Source organism: Artibeus jamaicensis, unplaced genomic scaffold (assembly GCF_021234435.1).
Source record: "Artibeus jamaicensis isolate MK-2021 breed Jamaican fruit bat unplaced genomic scaffold, CSHL_Jam_final contig_252, whole genome shotgun sequence".
Lineage (NCBI taxonomy): Eukaryota > Metazoa > Chordata > Mammalia > Chiroptera > Phyllostomidae > Artibeus > Artibeus jamaicensis.
Window position 1 is genome coordinate 3,006,012 of NW_026521538.1, and position 20,746 is coordinate 3,026,757.

At 35.3% G+C, this 20,746-nt stretch overlaps 1 protein-coding gene across 1 annotated transcript in view; it reads right to left on the reverse strand.

Moving 5' to 3' along the window:
- HPSE2 (heparanase 2 (inactive)) overlaps nucleotides 1-20,746 on the reverse strand; it is a 670,997-nt gene that overhangs the window by 247,846 nt on the left and 402,405 nt on the right. Inside the window, exon 4 of the mRNA XM_053662539.1 lies at nucleotides 17,916-18,089. Within this exon, the coding sequence (XP_053518514.1) occupies nucleotides 17,916-18,089 (174 nt within the window). The remainder of the gene's footprint in view (nucleotides 1-17,915; nucleotides 18,090-20,746) is intronic.

The following is a 20,746-nucleotide window of genomic DNA, read 5'->3' on the forward strand; positions in this document are numbered from 1 at the left end:
AAAGATGCTATGAAGGAAGAAAATTATAGACCAATATCTCTAATGAACATAGATGCTAAAATCCTCAACAAAATATTAGCAAACTGAACACAGAAATGCATCAGAAAGATCATACACCATGATCAAGTGGGATTTATTCTGGGAATGCAAGGTTGGTACAACATTTGTATATCAATAAATGTGATTCAGCACATAAATGTTAAATGATGAAGGAAGAGAGAGGGAGAGAAACATCAGCTCGAGAGAGAAACATCAACTGGTTGCTTCTCCTAAGCACCTTGAGTGGGAACTGAACCCACAACCTAGGTATGTGCCCTGACTGGGAATCAAACCCACAACCTTTCAGTTTACAGGATGTCAATGCAACCAATTGAGCCACATTGTCCAGGGCAACCAGTCTTCTGAAAACATTTTAACAATGACATTTTGCATCATATGAAACTTCCAAGAATTCCAAAATTCCAATGATTCAAAAACTCAATTATAAACTTTGGTGGTTTGTAGAGACCTTGAAAATCATTGAATCCATTTGTTAAATTCTCAGAAAGATCTAGGAAATTTTGCTTACTTTTTTAAAGTTGTGCTTTCCACAACTCCCTTTCAAAAATCTTATACTTTGCATTGTAAAAAGAGAAAGAAAGAAAAGAAAATGTACTATATGAAACTACTAAGAAAACAACTAAAAGAAAATAAATTAAAACAATATCTAAGACAATATGTTTTGTGTAAAAAGGCCATAAAAAACCCAGAAAATTAAAAAAAAAGAAAAACAGCAAGCTGACAGAAGTAAATTCAACTACAATATATTAGAAAGTACATTAAATGTAAGTGGATTAAACATTCCAATTATAAACAAAAATTGTCAGACTAAAAAAAAAATAAGATCCAACTAGAGAGACACACTTTAAGGCATAAATAGGTGGAAAGTTAAAGAATGAAGCAAGATATATACCGTGCAAACAGTAATCATAAGAGAGCTGGAATGACTGTACTAATATCAAACAAAGCAGTCTTTAAAACAAACATGTTACTAGAGACAATGTGAGGAATTTTTATAATGATGAGTCAATTTATGAGAATATAACAATTATAAATACATACATACCAACAACAGAATATCAAAATACATGAAATAAAATTGAAAACTTTGAAGAGAAAGTAGAGAATTCAACAATAATAGAAAGTGATTTTAACACTACACTCTCAATAATGGATAGAATAACTAGATAGGAAATCAGCAAGGATACAGAAAACTTGACCAACAGTATCAGCTAACTCGACCTGATTGATATCTACGGAACACTCCACCCACCAACAGCAGGATACACATTCTTTCCTAGTACATATATAACATTCTTCAGGGCAGACCATATGGTAGGCTATAAAGTAAGTCTCATATATTTAAAGGGAAAAATTGTATAATGTATGTGCCCTGACTGCAACAGAATTAAACTAGAATTCAACAACAAAAAGAAATTGGAGAAATCTATAAATATTTGGAACTTAAATAATCCATGAGTCAACAAAGAAATCACAAGGGGAATTAGGAACTACTTTTAATGGAATGAAAACTAAAGAATTCATAATCTGGACTTCATTAAATTTAAAAACTTCTGGTCTGCAAAAGACAATGTTAGGAGAATGAGAAGACAAGCCACAGACTGGGATAAAATACTTGCAGAAGACACATATAAAATATACATAAAACTCGAGCATAACAAACAACCTGATTAAGAAATAAGCCAATGATGACCTAAAAGACATTTCATTAAAGAGGATATACAGATGGCAAATAAGTATATAAAAAGATTCTGCACATCATACATCATAAGAAAGATGTAATGCAAATCACAACAATGAATCATCAGTAATACCTATTAGAATGGTCAAAAACGTGTAACAATGACAACACTGAGTGATAGCTAGAATGTGGAGCATCAGGAACTCGCACTCATTTCTGGTGGGAATGCAAAATGATAGAGTCGCTTTGAAACTGGTGGTTTCTTACAAAACAAACCACACTCTTACATAAGATCCAACAATCATGCTCTTTGTTATTTGCCTGAAGTAGTAGAAAACTTACATCCACACTTTAGTTTCCACATGAATTTATAGCAGCTGTATTCATAATTGCCAAAACTTGGAGGCAACAAAGATGTCTTTTAGTAGGTAAATAGTTAAATAAACTGTAGAATAGTATTCAACACTAAAAAGAAATGAGCTATCACGACACACACACACACAAAATACAGAGGAACCTTAAATGCCTATCACTAAATTAAAGAAGCCAATTTGAAAAGGCTACATACTATAATTCCAACCAAATGACATCATGGAAAAGGCAAAACTATGCAGATAGTAAAAAGATCAGTGGTTTCCAGGGTTGGGAAGAGGAGGGAGGGTGAATAAATGGAGCACAGGGTAGTGAAAAGTACTCTATGTGACACCATAATGATAGCTACATGTCATTATACATTTGTCCAAACCCATGGTATGTGCACACGAAAGGTGAACCATAATGTAAGCTATGGATTTTGAGTAATTATGATGTATTAATTCAGGTTCATCAATTGTAACAAATGTGCAGCTGTAAACCTAAAATTCCTCTAAAAATGTTTTTAAAAATAAGGAAATTCAACCGGGTGGGGGGGTGGGGTGGGATGGGAGAAATAGATTAAAAAAAATGTACTTGAAAAGTAACTAAATAAAATTTAAAAAAAAATAAAAAATAAAAATAAGGAAATTTGGAATGTATATAGAAACACTAGGCTTGCACACACAGAGGAAAGGCCATGAGAGGACATAGTGAGAAAATAGACATCTGCAAACCAAGAATAGAAGCCTGAGGAGAAACCAGATCTGTTGATACCCTGATCCTAATCTTCTCACCTCCAGAACAGTGAGGAAATAAGGGTTTGTTATTTAGGGGGGGAAAAGCAACACTTGTATGGAAATTTATGCTTAGATTCCTATATTGGGAAAGAAAGGTCTCAAATTAGTAATCTAAGCTTCTATCTTTTAAAAAAATATATTTTATTGATTATGCCATTACAGTTATCCCATTTCCCCCTTTCATTCCCCTCCACTCTGCATACCCCCTCCCCCACCCCCCTTTAGTTTATGTCCATGAGTCACAAGTTCTCTAGATTCTATATTTCCCATACTATTCTTGCCCTCCCCCTATCTATTTTCTATCTACTGTCTATGCTACTTATTTTCTGTACCTTCTCCCCCATTCTCCTTCTCCCACTCCCCTGTTGCGAACCCATGTGATCTTCATTTCTATGGTTCCACTCCTGATCTAGCTGTCTTCTTAGTTTGCTTTTGTTTTAGGTGTGGTTCTTAATAACTGTGAGTTTGCTGTCCTTTCACTGTTCATCTTTTTTATCTTCTTTTTCTTAGATAAGACCCTTTAACATTTCATATAATAAGGGCTTGGTGATGATGAACTCCTTGAATTTGATCTTATCTGAGAAGCACTTTATCTGCCCTTCCATTCTAAATGAAAGCTTTGCTGGATAGATCAATCTTGGTTGTAGGTCTTTGGATTTCATGACTTGGAATATTTCTTTCCAGCCCCTTCTTGTCTGTAAGGTCTCTTTTGAGAAATCTGCTGACAGTCTGATGGGAACTCCTTTGTAGGTGACTGTCCCATTGTCCCCTTATCTCTTGCTGCTTCTAGGATTCTCTCCTTCATTTTAATCTTGGCTAATGTAATTACAATGTGCCTTGGTGTGTTCCTTCTTGGGTCCACAAGAAGCTTCTTTGGGACTCTGTAAGCTTCCAGGATTTCCTGGAAGTCTATTGCCTTTGTGCACCTGGGTAGGTTTAGCCACTTTTTCCTGCTCAAACTCGCTCCTCGCTCCACCAGCCACTAACTCCGCCCTTCTTACTGGTCTGGCTGAATGGTTGTGGTCGGACTTCCATGCAGTTCAATTTTCTGTGTTTTGGTTGCATTTCTGTTACTAAAACTTTGTTGTCTTTATTTTGTTATTTTTCTTTTACCTTTTTAAAAAATTTAATTATTTTTCAAGTACAGTTTTCTGTCTTTTACTCCCATCCCAGCTCCCCTCCCATGCTCCTCACCTCCCTCCCATTTCCACCCCCCTTAGTTGTTGTCCATGTGTTCTTTATACTAGTTCCTGTAAATCCTTTCCCCTTTTCCCCTGAAATTCCCTTCCCTCTCCCCTGTGGTCGCTGTCCCCCTGTTCCCTATTTCAGTGTCATTGTTTTTATTTTGCTTGCTCGGTTGTTTTGTTGTTTAGCTTCCTGTTAAAGGTGAGATCATATGGTATTTGTCTTTCAACGCCTGGCCTATTTCACTCAGCATAATGCTTTCCAGTTCCATCCACGCTGTTGCAAAGGGTGGGAGCCCCTTCTTTCTTTCTGCTGCATAGAATTCCATTGTGTAAATGTACCATAATTTTTTGATCCATTCATTTACTGATGGGCATTTAGGTTGCTTTCAGCTCATGGCTATTGTAAATTGTGCTGCTATGAACATTGGGGTGCATAGGTTCTTTTGGATTGGTGTTTTAGGGTTCTTAGGATATAATCCCAGCAGTGGAATTGCTGGGTCAAAAGACAGGTCCATTTTTAGTTTTCTGAGAAAATTCCACACTGTTTTCCATAATGGTTGTACCAGTCTGCAATCCTACCAACAGTGAACTAAGGACCCCTTTTCCCCACAACCTCTCCAACATTTGTTGTTTGTAGCTTTGTTTATGACAGCCATTCTGACTGGTGTAAAGTGGTATCTCACTGTGGTTTTAATTTGCATCTCTCTGATAGCTAACGATATTGAGCATCTTTTCATGTGCCTCTGGATCCTCTGTATGTCCTCCTTGGACAAGTGTCTGTTCAAGTCCTTTGCCCACTTTTTAATTGGGTTAGTTGTCTTCTTAGAGTGAAGTCGTGTAAGTTCTTTGTATATTTTGGAGATTAAACCCTTGTCTGAGGTATCATTGATAAATATGTTTTCCAGTACAGTTGGTTGTCTTTTTTATTTTAATACTGTTTTCTTTAGCTGTGCAGAAGCTTTTTATTTTTATGAGATCCCATTTGTTTATTCTTTTCTTTATATTCCTTGCTCTAGGGGACAAAGCAGTAAGAATGTTGCTGTGTGAAATATCTGAGATTTTCCTGCCAATGTTCTCCTCTAGGAATTTAATGGTGTCATGGCTTACATTTAAGTCTTTTATCCACCTTGAATTTATTTTGGTGTATGGTGTAAGTCAGTGCTCAAGTTTCATTTTTTTTGCATGTAGCTGTCCAGTTTTCCCAACACAATTTGTTGAAGAGGCTATTTTTACTCCATTTTATGTTACTGTTGTTTTTAAACTTGGTTGTGCAAGGAGGCACAGTGTTTCCACCGACACCTCCATCTTGGCCAGAAGTGAGAACAGTAAGCTTCTATCTTAAGAAAGGAGAAAAAGAAGCCCTGGTTGGGAGGCTCAGTTGGTTGGAGCAGCATCCTATGCACCAAGAAGTTGTGAATTTGGTTCCCAGTCAGGACACATACTTAGATTACAGGTTTGATACATGGTCGGGGAATGTATAAGAGGCAACTGATTGATGTTTCTTTCTCACAATGATGTCTCTCTCTCTCTCTCTCCCCGACCCTTCCTCTCCCTCTAAATCAATAAATATATCCTCAGGTGAGGATTAAAAAAAGAAAGAAGAAAAAGAAGAGAAAACTGAACATAAAGCAAGAAAAAGAAAAAAAATTTAAAAATTTGATTGGATATCAGTGATATAAAAATAGAGAAAACTGATGAAAACAGAAGTTGATTCTTTGAAAAGATCAACAAAATTGAAATACCTTTAGCCTGACTGACCAAGAAAAAAGAGATAAGTTAGAGATTAAAAAATTAGGAATGAACGACTGAACACTACTAAGGATCTCACCCTAATAAAAAAGATATGATGACTATTAACAACATTATGCCAAAGATTTACACAACTTAGGTGAATTGAAAAACTTTCAAGAAAGACACAGCTTGCTCAAACTGACTCAAAAAGAAATAGAAAATGTAAACACACCTATAACAACAAAAGACATTGAATTAGTCATTAAAAATATTTTCACAGAGAAAGTGCAGACCCAGGTGAAGTCATTGGTGATTTCTATTAAATATTTAAAGAAGAAATAAAACCAATCATTCACAAATTCTTCCAGAAAATGGAAGAAGAAAGAACACTTACCTAATGTAAAGAAGAGAGAAATGTTCGCTAATTTTATGATGTTAATGTTCCCCTGATACAAAGCCGGAAAAAGACACACCACAAAAAAACTACAGATGAATGTCCTTCATAAATACAGAATCAAAAATTCCTAAGTAAATATTACAAACTGAATCCAGCAATATATAAAAAAATATTATAAACCCTGACAAAGTGGAAATTATACTAGAAATGGAAGGCTGACTTAACATCAAAATCCAACTAATATAAAATATAATATTAATAGAATAAAAAACCAAAACCACATTATCATTTTCAATACATGAAGAAAAAATCATTTGACAAAAATCCAATACCCATTCCTGATATATACTCTCAACAAATTATGAATAGAAAGGAAGTTCCTCAATCTTATATTAAGAAAAAAACCTAAGAAAAACCTACATATGTAATGGCAACACACTGAGTGATTGATGGTAAAAGATCATACTTAATGGTGAAATTTTTAATGTCTTCCCCCCTAAGATTGGGAACAAGGGAAGAATGTGTGTTCTTGCCACTTATATTCAACAGTTGTATTAGAGGTTCTAACCAATGCAATCATGCAAGAAAAAGAAATAAAAAACATCTAAACTAGAAAGAAAGAAGTAAAACTATCTTTATTCTAAGACAACCTAATCTGTATACAGAACATCCTAAAGAATTCACACACAAAGGAGAAAAATACAAGATCTAAATAAACAAGTTCAGCAAAGTCTGACAATAAGAGATCAAAATATAAAATCAATTTTATTTATAATACTAGCAATGCACAATACAAATATAAAATTTAAAATAATTCCATTCACAATTGCATCAAGAATAATAAAATATTTAAGAATAACCTTAAAAAGAGGTTGCCAGACTTGTACACTGAAAAATACAAAACATCTTGAGAAAAATTAAATAAATGGGGAGATAATCTATGCTTATCAATAGGAAGACTCAGTATTGCTAAGGTGATAATTCTTCCCAAACTAATCTATACTTTCAATGCTATTTCTATTAAAATTACAGCAGGCTTTATCAAGGAAATTATAAGATGAACCTAAAATTTATGTAGAAATGGAAACACCCAGAACAGCCAAAACAATTTTGAAAAAAAAAGGGAAGACTTCCGCCAAGATGGAGGTGTAGGTGGAAACACTGTACCTCCTTGCACAACCAAGTCTAAAAACAACAAAGTTTTAGCAACAAAAATCTCAGCCAAATCACAGAAAACTGAACAATACAGGAGTCCAACAACAACAAAACACTAAGCCAGACTGGTAAAAGGGGCCGAGCCAGCAGCGGAACAGGTCGGGCAAAAAAGATCCCCCGACCCAGGCACGCAGGAAGCCAAGGGCAGATCCCAGATGTGGGGGTAGTGAGGGGCAGACCCAGTGAAGGCACAAGGCGGCAGGCTGACCGTGGTCACACATTTGTGTGCAGATAAACCAGCGAAGGAGTGAGCAGTGACATGGACCACGCAGGCCCCAGCAGCGGGAAGGAGCAGTGGGGACCGCTATTGCCCCTTTCTGACCCCACCTCCACCCCCACATACAGCATCACAAACCAGTGACCTGGAGGCCCGGCCCTGGTGAACACCTAAGGCTCCACTCCTCATACATAACAGGTGCTAACAGATCAAAACATGGCTCAAGAACAACTCAGAGTCCCAGAGCCAATAAATCTAAGTGAACAAGAAATTACCAACCTATCAGAGGCACAGTTCAAAACACTGGTGATCAGGATGCTCACAGAACTGGTTGATTTTAGCCACAAATTAGAGGAGCATATGAAGGCTAAACTAATTGAAATGAAGGGAAATGCACAGGAAACCAATAGTGATGGAAAGGAAACTGGGACTCAAATCAAGGGAGTGGACCAGAAGGAAGAAAAAAATGACCAAATAGAAAAATATGAAGAAACGAGAATTCAAAAAAATGAGGAGAGGCTAAGGAACCTCCAGGACATCTTTAAACACTCCAACATCCGAATTATAGGGGTACCAGAAGAGGAAGAGGAAGAGCAAGTGGAAATCTTATTTGAACAAATAATAAAAGAGAACTTCCCCAATCTGGCAAAGGAAATAGACTTCCAGGAAATCCAGGAAGCACAGAGAGTCCCAAAGAAGTTGGACCCAAGAAGGAACACACCAAGGCACATCATCATTACATTAGCCAAGATTAAAATGAAGGAGAGAATCCTAGAAGCATCAAGAGATAAGGGGACAGTCACCTACAAAGGAGTTCCCATCAGACTGTCAGCAGATTTCGCAAAAGAGACCTTAGAGGCAAAAAGGGGCTGGAAAGAAATATTCCAAGTCATGAAATCCAAAGACCTACAACCAAGATTGATCTATCCAGCAAAGCTTTCATTTAGAATGGAAGGGCAGATAAAGTGCTTCTCAGATAAGATCAAATTTAAGAAATTCATCATCGCCAAGCCTTATTATATGAAATGTTAAAGGGATTTACCTAAGAAAAGGAAGATTAAAAAAGATGAACAGTGAAAGGACAGCAAACTCACAGTTATTAAGAACCACACCTAAAACAAAAGCAAACTAAGAGGACAGCTAGATCAGGAGTGGAACCATAGAAATGAAGATCACATGGGGAGTGGAAGAAGGAGAATGGGGGAGAAGGTACAGAAAATAAGTAGCATAGACAGTAGATAGAAAATAGATAGGGGGAGGGCAAGAATAGTATGGGAAATATAGAATGTAAAGAACTTGAGACACCTGGTCATAAATTAAAGGGGGGGAATGGTGGGGGAGGGGGTGTGCAGGGTGGAGGGGAATGAAGGGGGGGAATAGAACAACTGTAATGGCATAATCAGTAAAATATATTAAAAAAGAAAATAATACAAGAATTAAATAATAATATAAGAGTAAAAAAGGGTTTGAGGATTTATACTTTTCAATTTCAAAAATTAGTATAGAGCTATAATAATCAAGATAGTATAGTCCTAGTACAGAAAGAGATGTATGGGTCAGTGAAACAAAATTAAAAGTCCACAATAACCCAATTATGGTCAATTGATTTTTGACAAAAGTGTCAAGAGCATTCAATAGGGAAAGAATAGTCTTTTAAATAAGCAGTGCTGGAACAAGTTTAGCTTCACATTTCAAAAAGATGAATTTAGACCCCTACTTCATACCATACTAAAAATTAACTCATTTTGAATCTTATACCTAAATGTAAGAACAAAAACTATAAAAACTATAGAAGAAAATATAGTAAAAAACTCTTGTGACCTTGGGTTAGCAAAGATATAACACCAAAAGCAAGATCCCTATAAAATTGATAAATTGAATGTTAACAAAGTTCAAAACTTCCGTATGTCAAAAGCTGACACAAAGAAAGTGAAAAGATAAGCTATAGACTAAGGAATATATTTGCAAATCATTTACTTGAGAAAGAATTTGTATTCAGAATATATTTAAAACTCTTACAACTCAATAATAAGATAGCCCAATTGATAGGGCAAAAGATTTCACTAGACATTCACCAAAGAAACTGTAAGAATGGCTGAGAAGCATATGAAAAGATGCTCAACATCATTATTTTTAGTGAAGTGCTAATTAAAGCCATATTAAAATATTACTTTGAACACATTAGAATGGCTACCTAAAAATAAAAAACAGACTCATAGAAATAGAGACCAAAGGGATGGTTACCAGAACAGGGGGTGATGGGATGAGTGGAAAGGGGAAGAGAAATATAGTCAATACTATTGTGATAAGTTTACATGGTGATAGATGATTACTAGAATTAGTGGTGTAATCACATTGTAAGGGTTAAAAATGTCAAAATACTATGTTGTACACCTGAAACTAATATAACCAATACAAGATTATCTACTAGGCCTGGCTGGTGTGGCTCAGTGGATTGAATGCCAGCCTCCGAACCAAAAGGTGGCTGGTTCAATTCCTAGTCAGGGTACATGCCTGGGTTGTGGGCCAGGTCCCTGTTTGGGGGCATGTGAGAGGCAACCGCACATTGATGTTTCTCTCCTTCTCTTTCTTCCTCCCTACCCCCTCTCTAAAAATAAATAAATATCAAAAACCCTAAAAATTCCCTCTAAAAAGATTATATACCAACTATACTTAAATAAAAATAAATTTAAAAAAGAAAGCCATTATAAAGTGTTTCCAAAGATATAGCAAAACAGAAACTCTCTAACATCACTGATGAAGATGTAAAATAGTATAGCTACTTTGGAAAACAGTTTGGCAGTTTGTTAAAAAGAAACATAAATTTACTATACAAATTCACAACTCCATTCACCTTCAAGATATCTCCCTAAGAGAAATGAAACCATTATTTATCATGGACAAAAAGTAGAAACAATGCAAATGTCCATCATCTGGTGAATGGAAAGGCAAAATGTGACATGTATTACATTCATACATCAGAACATTATTTATCAATAAAAAAGAACTATTTTACATTCTACAACATGGATAAACCTAAAAACATGCTAAGTGAAATAAGTCAGATATAAAAAAGTATGCATTGTATGCTTTCAGTTTTATGAAATGTCAGAAAAGAAAAATTTATAAAGACAAAGCAGATTAGTGTTTCCTGGGTCTGGGAATGGTTACAGAAATTGACTGAAAACCTGCATGGGGGATCTTTTTGGAGTGATGAAAATGTATTTGTATTTATTTATTTTTTATTTAATTGTTGTTCAAGTACAGTTTTCCATCTTTTACTCGCACCTCAGCCCTCCCCCCTCAGTGCTCCCCACATATTTAGAGTGTGAAGATTGTTGTACAAATTGGAAAGTTTACTAAGAGTCAGTGAATTGCAAAATGAACAAGGAGAAAGGGAGGACTAGGGGAAGGGAGAGAGGGAGGGGTACATTAATTCATTGTCGGAAAAGCATAGGGTCAAGTTCAGTATTTCAGTTTGAATTAAAAGGTCAAAGAACATAGAGAGTAGTAAAAAAAGAACCTCCCTTTCAGTCAGAAGTCCCAAGGTCCAGACATAGATTTAGCACTTACTGCTGCATTTGGCAGTTTGCTTGACCTTTCCAATAGGTTTCCTCACCTGCATAACATTTACTTATTTAGCATTTTGGGGTCCAAAAAGGAGTGTTAGGAAATGCTATGTAAACTACATAAATGGAAATATTGGATGACAATATTATTACCAATTACAAATGTAAGGCTCCTAAGGAAGTAACTATTTCATTATCAACCAGTGGCAGGTAATATGCATTGCCTTTAAAATAAAAAAGATAAACATAGTATATTCTCATTTTTTGGTAACAGCAGTATTGAGATGCAGTTTACATATTATACAATTCACCAAGTTAATGCCTATAATTCAGTGGTTTTAAGTATATCCACAGAGTTGTGCAACCATCACTGCATCATTGCACCAAATTTTAGAACATTTTCACACTGGAAAAGTAATTTCATGTCTTTTAGCAGTTACTGCTCATCCTCAAAATAAACCCTGGGGATAACAATTAATCTATCTTCTGCTTACTAGACTTGCCCATTCTGGACATTTCACAGTATAAAGAGAATTATACTGTATGTTTTTTTGCAGCTGGTTTCTTTCATCTAGCATTATCTTGTCAAGGCTCATCCACGTTGTATCGTATATCAATACTCCATTTCTTCCTATGGACAAATAATATTCCATTGTATGGCTAGAACTCATTTTATTTATTCATTCATCAGTTGATGGACATTGGGTTGTTTCTGTTTTTTTAAATTTTATTTATTTGCTATTATGGATAATGCTGCTATGAATATTTGTATACAAGTTTTTGTGTGGACATGTTTCTCATAACCACAAACCTAGGAGTGGAATTGCTAGGTTGTATTTAACTGTAACCCTATATTTAACTTTTTGAAGAAGTGCCAAATTGTTTTCCAAAGTGGCTATACCATTTTATGTTCCCGCCAGAAGTTGTGTGAGTCCAATCTTCCACATCTTTGCCGAGAGTTGTTCTTTTCCTTTTTTATTATTATGACCATCCCAGTGGATGTGAAGCACTATTTCATTGTAGTTTTGATTTGTGTTTCCTTGATGGCTAATGATATTGAGCATCTTTTCATGTGTTTAATTACATTTTATATTTCTTCTTTGGAAAATCCTTTGCCCAATAGATTCTTTAACTGATCCTTGTGTTGTCCTTAGTATGAAGTGAAACAACACAAGTCAAATCCATGGTTCCAAGAAGTAGTTCTAAACTGTGGCTCATAGTCTTTTTTGTAATTAATAGACTTTATTTTTATCTTTTAGAGCAATTTTCGGTTTACAGAAAATTGCATAGGTAGTACCAACAGTTCCTGTATACCTTATCATCCCCCTCCACACACACAATTTCCCCCATTATGAACATCTTGCCTTGGTGTGGTACATTTGTTACAATGAAAGAGCCAATAGTGATATGTCGTTATAATTCAAGTCTATAGTTTACATTAAGATTTACTCTTTGTGTTCCAAAGCTGTATGGGTTTTAATAAATGCATAATGTCATGTAGCCATCATTACAGTATGATACAGAATAAGTTTACCCTCCGAAATCTTATACCCCATCTATTCATCCTTTTCTCCATCCCCTGAACTCCTGGAAACCACTGATCTATTCACTCTCTATAGCTCTACCTTTACCAGAATGGCATGTAGTTGGAATTGCAGCTCAAAGTGTCTTAAATGAGCCATGGAGTTGGTCTCTGGTGGTTCATGCCCCATACCCATAGCCAAAAAATGACCAGAGCAGGTTATTTTCTCTCCCATGTTCACCTAATATGAACAGGGAAGTCACTTGTGTATCAACGAGTCAGAACAACAGACTCCACTTTAGCTTTCATGAGTTACAGAAGGGATTTAAAGTATTTAAGAACAGTAGGCAAGAAGAGATAGATAGGACCATGTCAGTCAGATTGTTCTTTTTTGTAGTATCCTGACCTAAACAAAACTAAATATTTAAGAAATGAGTAGAAGGTGATAATTATTTAGTTTCTTAAAGAGTCAGCTGTACCACAAAGTAGATCATACCAGTGATAACAAAAAAAAATGATCTTGGTCCCATCAATGATTCACCCCACATCCACACATGTTACCGCTATTGCATAAATTCTTTCTCCAACTATCCAACTGTAACAAGCAGTTAAACACTGTAAACTGTAACACTAAACCATGTTGATGAGATAACATGATTCTCCACTATGACAATGAACAGAAATAAAGCACTGATACAATTGAAAGTTCACTACATTCCTTAATAATTAAACAACACAGTAAGTGCTTACAAATGTAAGCTATGAATTTATCAACACTTTTGTGCATTATTTATTTTTTACCCTACATTATTTGTTGGTGTAAAACTTCTCTGATTTATTCTATACCCCTTTCTAACTCTAAAGACTTCTTTGAATTTGAATATATGAGGGTTTAACTACTCAATAGTTTTAACTTTATCCTGCCTTTACCATTAGATAATAAGCTCCTACAGCATATGAATTCTTTGTTGTGTATATCTACTCTCCACCACAATCTGCTTTATCAAAAGATACCACAGTGGGCAGAGAAGGACTTCAAGGATGTCCTATAATTCCTACTCCAGCACTTGGCATATTTTGCATAGCAGGTGCTCAACAGTACACACATATTAAACACAGGAGTGAATAAATAGCATGAAAAAGAAAGAAAGAATATATATGGATGGGTATATGCAGAGAAAGAATTGATAAGGTGAAGGTGATGAAGGGGAGATGAGGACAAAGAGAAGAAAAGGAGAATAGTAAGCAGGTAAAGAAACTATTAACACATACAGCTTTTCATCATCCCCTCTCCTCTTTCCTGCTCCCTTCCTTCCCTAACCATCAAAACTCTATCCTCTGAAGATATAGTTCTCTAAAGCTTCTAGGCTATGACTTAGTCTCATAAACAATTGGCAACATGTTTGAAGACAGTGGCTCAATCCTATGTTTGGCCTTCCCAAGGTTGTAAGTGTTATATATACACAAATATATACAACTGAAATGTATAAATGGCTACACATAAGTACATAATATATTAATCCACATAATCACAGAATAAAAGCTTAATAATTACTGAGTAAATAAATGACCGAATAAAGCTGGAATTCCAGAATCATTATCTCTAAGGAGTTAAAATTTGTAAGATCAGAAATTTGATTTTATGAACTCATTCAGTAGACATCAGATTCCAGGGAACTGAATCATATAACTAAAATCATGAAAGAATAATTGGTAAGTGTACAGGTCAGATGAATATATGATACTTAGTAATTATAGTAGCTTTTATTTGCTCACAGGAGTGGGCAGATTTACTTAGAGAATGCACTTAATTTGGGGAGCAATGCATAATGTAGAGCTCAGTGAGAGATGCTGCATTATTTTCAGAGGATTTTTGTTAAGAATAACCTAAACAACAAACACCATGTCCCAGGAGCAATGCTGGACCAAAGCGTACTTCCAGTGTTTGATTACTACCTTCCAAATTCCCCCATTTCCTTCTTAATTTTGATTTTCAATGATTAATAGAAATACAAATAATTATAATACTCACCCAGCATTAAGCAAATACAAAATTTACAATTAATGACTCTTAAGGAAACACTTTTATATCTTCAGAATGTAGTTAAAAATTTTGTATTGAAAAGTTATTCTTTCACAGATTTTGACAGCTAAACTTTTGTAATTTTTACCTCCTGCTACAGGGATATCTTGCTCTTATGGTCTACAGTGTACACTACACACTGATTTTTCAAAAAAGGGAAAACCAGTAAGCTAGCCACTTGAAGTCTTGCTATTTTTCAGAGAAATAACTAAAGAAATGTCTACTTTAGCTTTTTCCGTGCTAGATTTGCTCTCAAGATAAAATACTTGTTAACAGGATGAGGGTATATGAAAGGATGAGTGATAAAAGGACTGGCCAGTTTTATTGTCCTTCACTAATTTGGGCATGATGGTTAAACTATTACCTCTATCCAAAAGAGATAAGGTTACAAAGAAGAAAACAGCTTAAAGTTTCGAGAGACAAGTCTAGGCCAGAAGGATGACAATGCAGATAATTTTTGAGACAGAAGTCTAAATGTAAAACATGACAGTTGTGAGCAGAATACATAAGATAGCTCAAGAGATATAATTCTAGCACATGAAAAACTATCAGTAGTTTTGGTAATTGCTGGGGTAGGGAGTATAAAGGGACTAAATAGTAATGGCAAAATATAATAAAGATTAAAAAATAAAATGAATTAGAAGAAGCAGTAAAATAAATCTTCCTCAGACTCTAAAAGTTATATTGAGTGTGGCAGACTATTTATTAGTCATATCAAAAATACAGAAACTCAGTTTTTGAAATAAAAGGAAAGGGAGTTGGGGGAGGACCAAGTCTAGTCTTGGTTAGAGACTCAAAACCATCTATGTCTACCTAGATAGAAATGTTCATAAAAAGATTACCAGAAATTTTCTACTTTATTGAATTTTAAAACTCATAGATTTGCTTATTCTCCATTCTTATCTATATACTTATTTCTTTTCTTATCTTTCTTTGTGTTTTTCCTTCTTATAAATGATTCTTTGTTTTTGTTGAATGCTTAAGAGGCATTTAAAAAGGTGATGGTGGGAATCATTAATTGTGTGGCTGAAGTGACTAAATAACATTAAAAAATGTAATTAGCTGCAGAGTAATATAATTCTGGGGAAGAAGGTGGATGGAAAGGGAGGCCCTCAGTTGTCTGGAATAGATGAGTATATGCAGAAAGATGCATATACTCACTTTACCTACCCACCCTTACCAAATCACAGCAAATCACAGCAGTTATTCCAACCAAAGGGTTAATGCTAATTTATTTTAGCAAGCTCCCCAAAACCCTAAAGGGATTATGGCCATCAATCACTTGTAAGTAAGTTTTCACTGCTTTGGGTTTATCTACAACTAGCTAAGATATTTTAGAAACCCATTTTATTTCGGTAGCACAATATTTTTAAAAGACAACAAGAAAAGCTTTATTTAAGCAGAGCATGTATTCTACAGCTCACCACTCCTTACTGTCATATACTCACCCATTTTAAGTATTATTTCTAATTGGTTCTTCATGACCATTGTAATGAGCTGTTTGGGAAATGCACTGTTTAAAGAAAGTTTGCTCTTGGGAAGAGAGCTAAGCTGTGTGGAGTATGATATTGCAGCAGGGCAAGGTTAGGTGAGTAGTCATGAGTAGACATCATAAAATACCAAAAGATGTCAAGGAGTATGAAATAGAATATGGGAAGGGGAGAGACAGTAAAGGATTTTGCCTACTACATAATATTTTCTTAGTTAAAGCTGATCACATCACTCTTGCTTTTGTCACAGAATGTATGACAGATACCCAGGCAGGGTGGGAAGATGAGAAGCCTCTAGCTACCCCAGTCACCCAACTGCAAAAGCATCTTCATTCAGTTCAGTTCAGTGGGTCTCCATCTGGCCCCTAAGTCTCCCCAAATTTCTCCTACTCCAGTGAAGGAAGAGAGAAAAGAAGAGTACAAGAGCTACACTCCAGTTAATGGCGACAGATAAAAAAACAGGGCACATTCTTATAAAGCCCTCATTCCTTCTTATCTTATTATGAGGACTTCAACTTCTGGTGTACAGTAAATTCGCACGTGCATATGTATGTGTGTACACTCCAGACACATACAGGGTAGCTATGGATACGTAAGGCCATGGACAAAAGTGCTGATATCAGTTTGTAACAGTAATTTTAAGAGAAGTCTTGGTTTTTTCAACTCAATTGTCTCAGTCTAAGGTTTATCAAAATGTCTTTTAATTAGAGAATCAGAACATTTTCAAATTGATACTACGCATAATTTTAGCTAAAACCCATATTAATTGCCTTGATAATATTAGAGTCATGGAATCTACAGAATATCATCTGTATCTCACACATACATATATATCATCAGAAAGAAGAGTGGAATTTAGGAAATATTTCTCTGAAGTGTGTTCCATGGAATATTATTGCATGGGATGATAAGTCACACACACGCACACTTCAGTGACTAAATAAGACTGAGTCCTGTGAAAAATGTGGGTATCTTTATTTAAAAATTAAGAATTTCAAGACAGCAAGGGCACAGTGTCAAACCAAGCAAGGGTCTCTTCTCAGCATGGGACTGTGCGGCTGTACAGGCTGCGCAGCCCTGAGAGAAATCCTAGTTAAATGGCTTAAGAAATGCTGGGTTAAACATGTTATACAGTTTCACTGCAGCAGGACTTCTCATAGCCTTTTATAGGCTAATGTGAATTGTGAACCTCCAAGAGGTGCATATGGTAGCAAAATCCCCAAACATATGTGTCCAAGCTCTTTTGAATTATTATAAGCGTCATCTTGTAGGACCAATGTACCACACACTGTAAAATGCAGCACTGGCTGTGCAGACTGGGTGTATTTGGTTTAGCATCAGTTTGTTAGTTACAAATCACATGTAACACTTTCCTCATATTGGGAATTAGGTAACTAGAGATAACTATAACTATAGATGCAAATGGTGTAAATTCACTAAATCTACTGCTCTTCACTATTTGATTTTTTACTATTTGAAAAATCAACTCAGTGGCCAAACACCCCAGGTGCTTTCTGAGCTAGTACTCTAGAGATGGACTGATTGTGACTATATCCCACACTAGCACTTGTCCCTTAATCTTGTCAATTAGAGGAAGTAACATCTTACTTACCATTACCCAGTTCCCAAGAAATGTTGTACTTTTTGCTGGCACTGTACTTCAACAGACTCAAGGCACTAGAACTGTTCCAGGAGTTATTGGGATTGCGACGCAGTGCATTTAGAGCAAATATCAGGTGGAGTCCAGAGCAATCAGCAAAGTTGTAAAGTTTGTCTAGAGACCTGGCTGGGAAGAAGCAGAGAAAGGATTGTAACTTTCAAATCAACATTCTAACAAAAGGAAAATATTAGCTACTACAAAAAGCCTTTCTATGAGTTTCCCAATAGGAATTACACAGAGGGGTTTCTCAAAGCAGCGATTACCTTTTGGTTCAGGGTACATTTCAAGGTGATTGTGGACAGCAACACACACAACTGCAGACAGAGGCTGCAAATCAGCAGCAATTCTAGTCCACAGTATGTTTTATTTGATAAGCAAACACTGAGTGGCTAACACTTAAAATGGAAAGATATCATAAAGTAGCTAGATTTCTAGCTTTTCAAAAGATCTGACACTGTTAGGTCTATATTCCTTTATAAAATGATAGGATGGGTGTCAGAGGACAAGACCAGGAAAGGGCTGGCTGCTGAGTCTTGGAAAATATTCCAGCCTAGCAGCACTTAAAAAAAATCACCCAATTCCACATTTTTAGTATCTCTAAGAATGGAAGTCCCATAACCATTAGTAGAGATAAGCTCATTGTCAGGCTGATCCCAATACTATCGACTCCACTCACTGTGTGTCCCATACGCATCCCATTTCTTCATTTCTGCTAACACCATTCCAGTTCTGGCTCTTGTTTCCACTTGCATAAATTGCCACAATATCTGTACTTGCATGTGTATATCTAGATTCCTCCCATCCTGCCAGATTCATCTTCCTTCAATCAATTTCATCAGTTTCACTCACCCCTCAAAACCTTAGTGGATATTCAAGACTATTTTCTTCCATTCAGGCCTCCATGGTGTCAATGAGCTCTTTGCTGGTGCCAGCCAATTCTACTTAATAGAGAATCCCCTACCCCACTGGCCTTTGCTCTAATTATCCTCCTCATTTAGTATGCACTCTTTCCTCTTTTAAACATATCCAGATCTTACTTGTCCTTTAGGCAGTATTTCCCAAGGTATGAGTGACATGAATTTAAGTGGTATTCAGATGGAAAAAATGTAGGTTAATAATTGCACAGAGGTTCACAATTATTCAAGTCCTTAGAGCAGGATTTCTCCAACAGAGTTCTGTGGGACACTAGAGGGTAGATCCACAAGATGTCTCTAGGATGCTCTGCAAAAGATGATGCAGAGTGAGTGACCGAAGTGTCCCATTAGTAATTGTTATAGGGATTTTGGTCCTATAAAGTGGGACCATGATCATTTGGTTGAGTCCATTATCTGTTTTTAAAGTGGGGTATAGAGGGGCTGCCATTTTCATCATATTTGTATGAGAAAGTATTTTTAAAAAAGAATCAGGAACATGAACTCTATAAATAAACTATTTTTAGTTTCAAAATAACAATTAAAATTAAAATTCATTTATAAGTCTAGTAAAGTCATCATGAAATCAACAATTGTATATTAATTTTATAATTATCTATGTGAGCCTGACCATGCCACTCAGTAAAAAATGATTTCTTTCAAACTTTTATATAAAATGTTGTCTTGGAAGACTATACTTTCAGGGATCATTTCTATAGTTTGTTAAAATGTTGTCTTAGGCAATTTTATTCATATTGCTTTGCCATACAGTTTTAGTAACTTTGTTATTCAACATTGTTAATTTATTTTCATATTGAAAACAACATTAATTAAATTCATGACTTTCTTTAAATAAACTAACATTTTTACATCTCATTTTAGCTTAAGTCAGTGACTAAACAAAACATACTATGTTTGCCTTATAAATATATAAATTCATAAAAAGGAAGAAAAAGGATTCATTTTAAGAAACAAAGTTAACTACTTGTTTTTGTTTTCTTTTCAAGAAAGATTGTCTAAAGAGTCTCTTTTTGTTTTAAATAGGAGGGGAAAACCTACCTTTAAGCTTACCACATATCATATACTATACTTCAATAGCATTTGTATAATGGAAATGTGTAGTAAGACTTTTATCCCTACTTGGGTAAGGCATCAAAAAGATTAAGTAAGACTTTTAAAAAGGAAAACCTGAAGTTTCTTTTATCTATACTACTGACCTAGATTATGGCTGGTATCCTTTGTGGAGAGAGGGGACCTACAAAAGGATAGGCTAAGAAGTTGGTCCAACTAAACAGATCCTCAAAAAAAATCACTATGTTTGAAAGATAACTGGCAATTATTATTGGATTTCAATATCTACAACTAAATTATCAAACTGACATACTATAAGCTTTAGATATAATTTTTATCCAGAGATTCCCTGAGACTTGGGAATTATTTCAAGTGTTACTCCAATATAAAAATTTGAGCAGGCTGTTCTAGAGTTAAAGAATGCTAGGAAAATACATGCCATCCTAACACCAAAATATTCACTGTTGAATTGAGAACTGACTTAAATAATCCTTCTACTTTTCAATACCCTCACTAATCAAATCAATGATGCTTTCAATTTGTCCAATATAATGCAAAATCGGTATAAATCTATTGGAAAGCCAAGTTACAAATCTGAGCAAAAGAAGCAGAATTTCATGAGATTAAAAAAAAATTTTGACAACTGCTCAGATAACCATGAAAATCCAGTAACAAGGATGTAAAAGAATTGGCTAATTGAACAAGATAAAACTCAGAAGGATGATAACTAATAGATTGCTCATAAAATAATTTGAATATTAAAAGGTCAAGAGAGATCTATTTTGAAGTATTTTAATATTT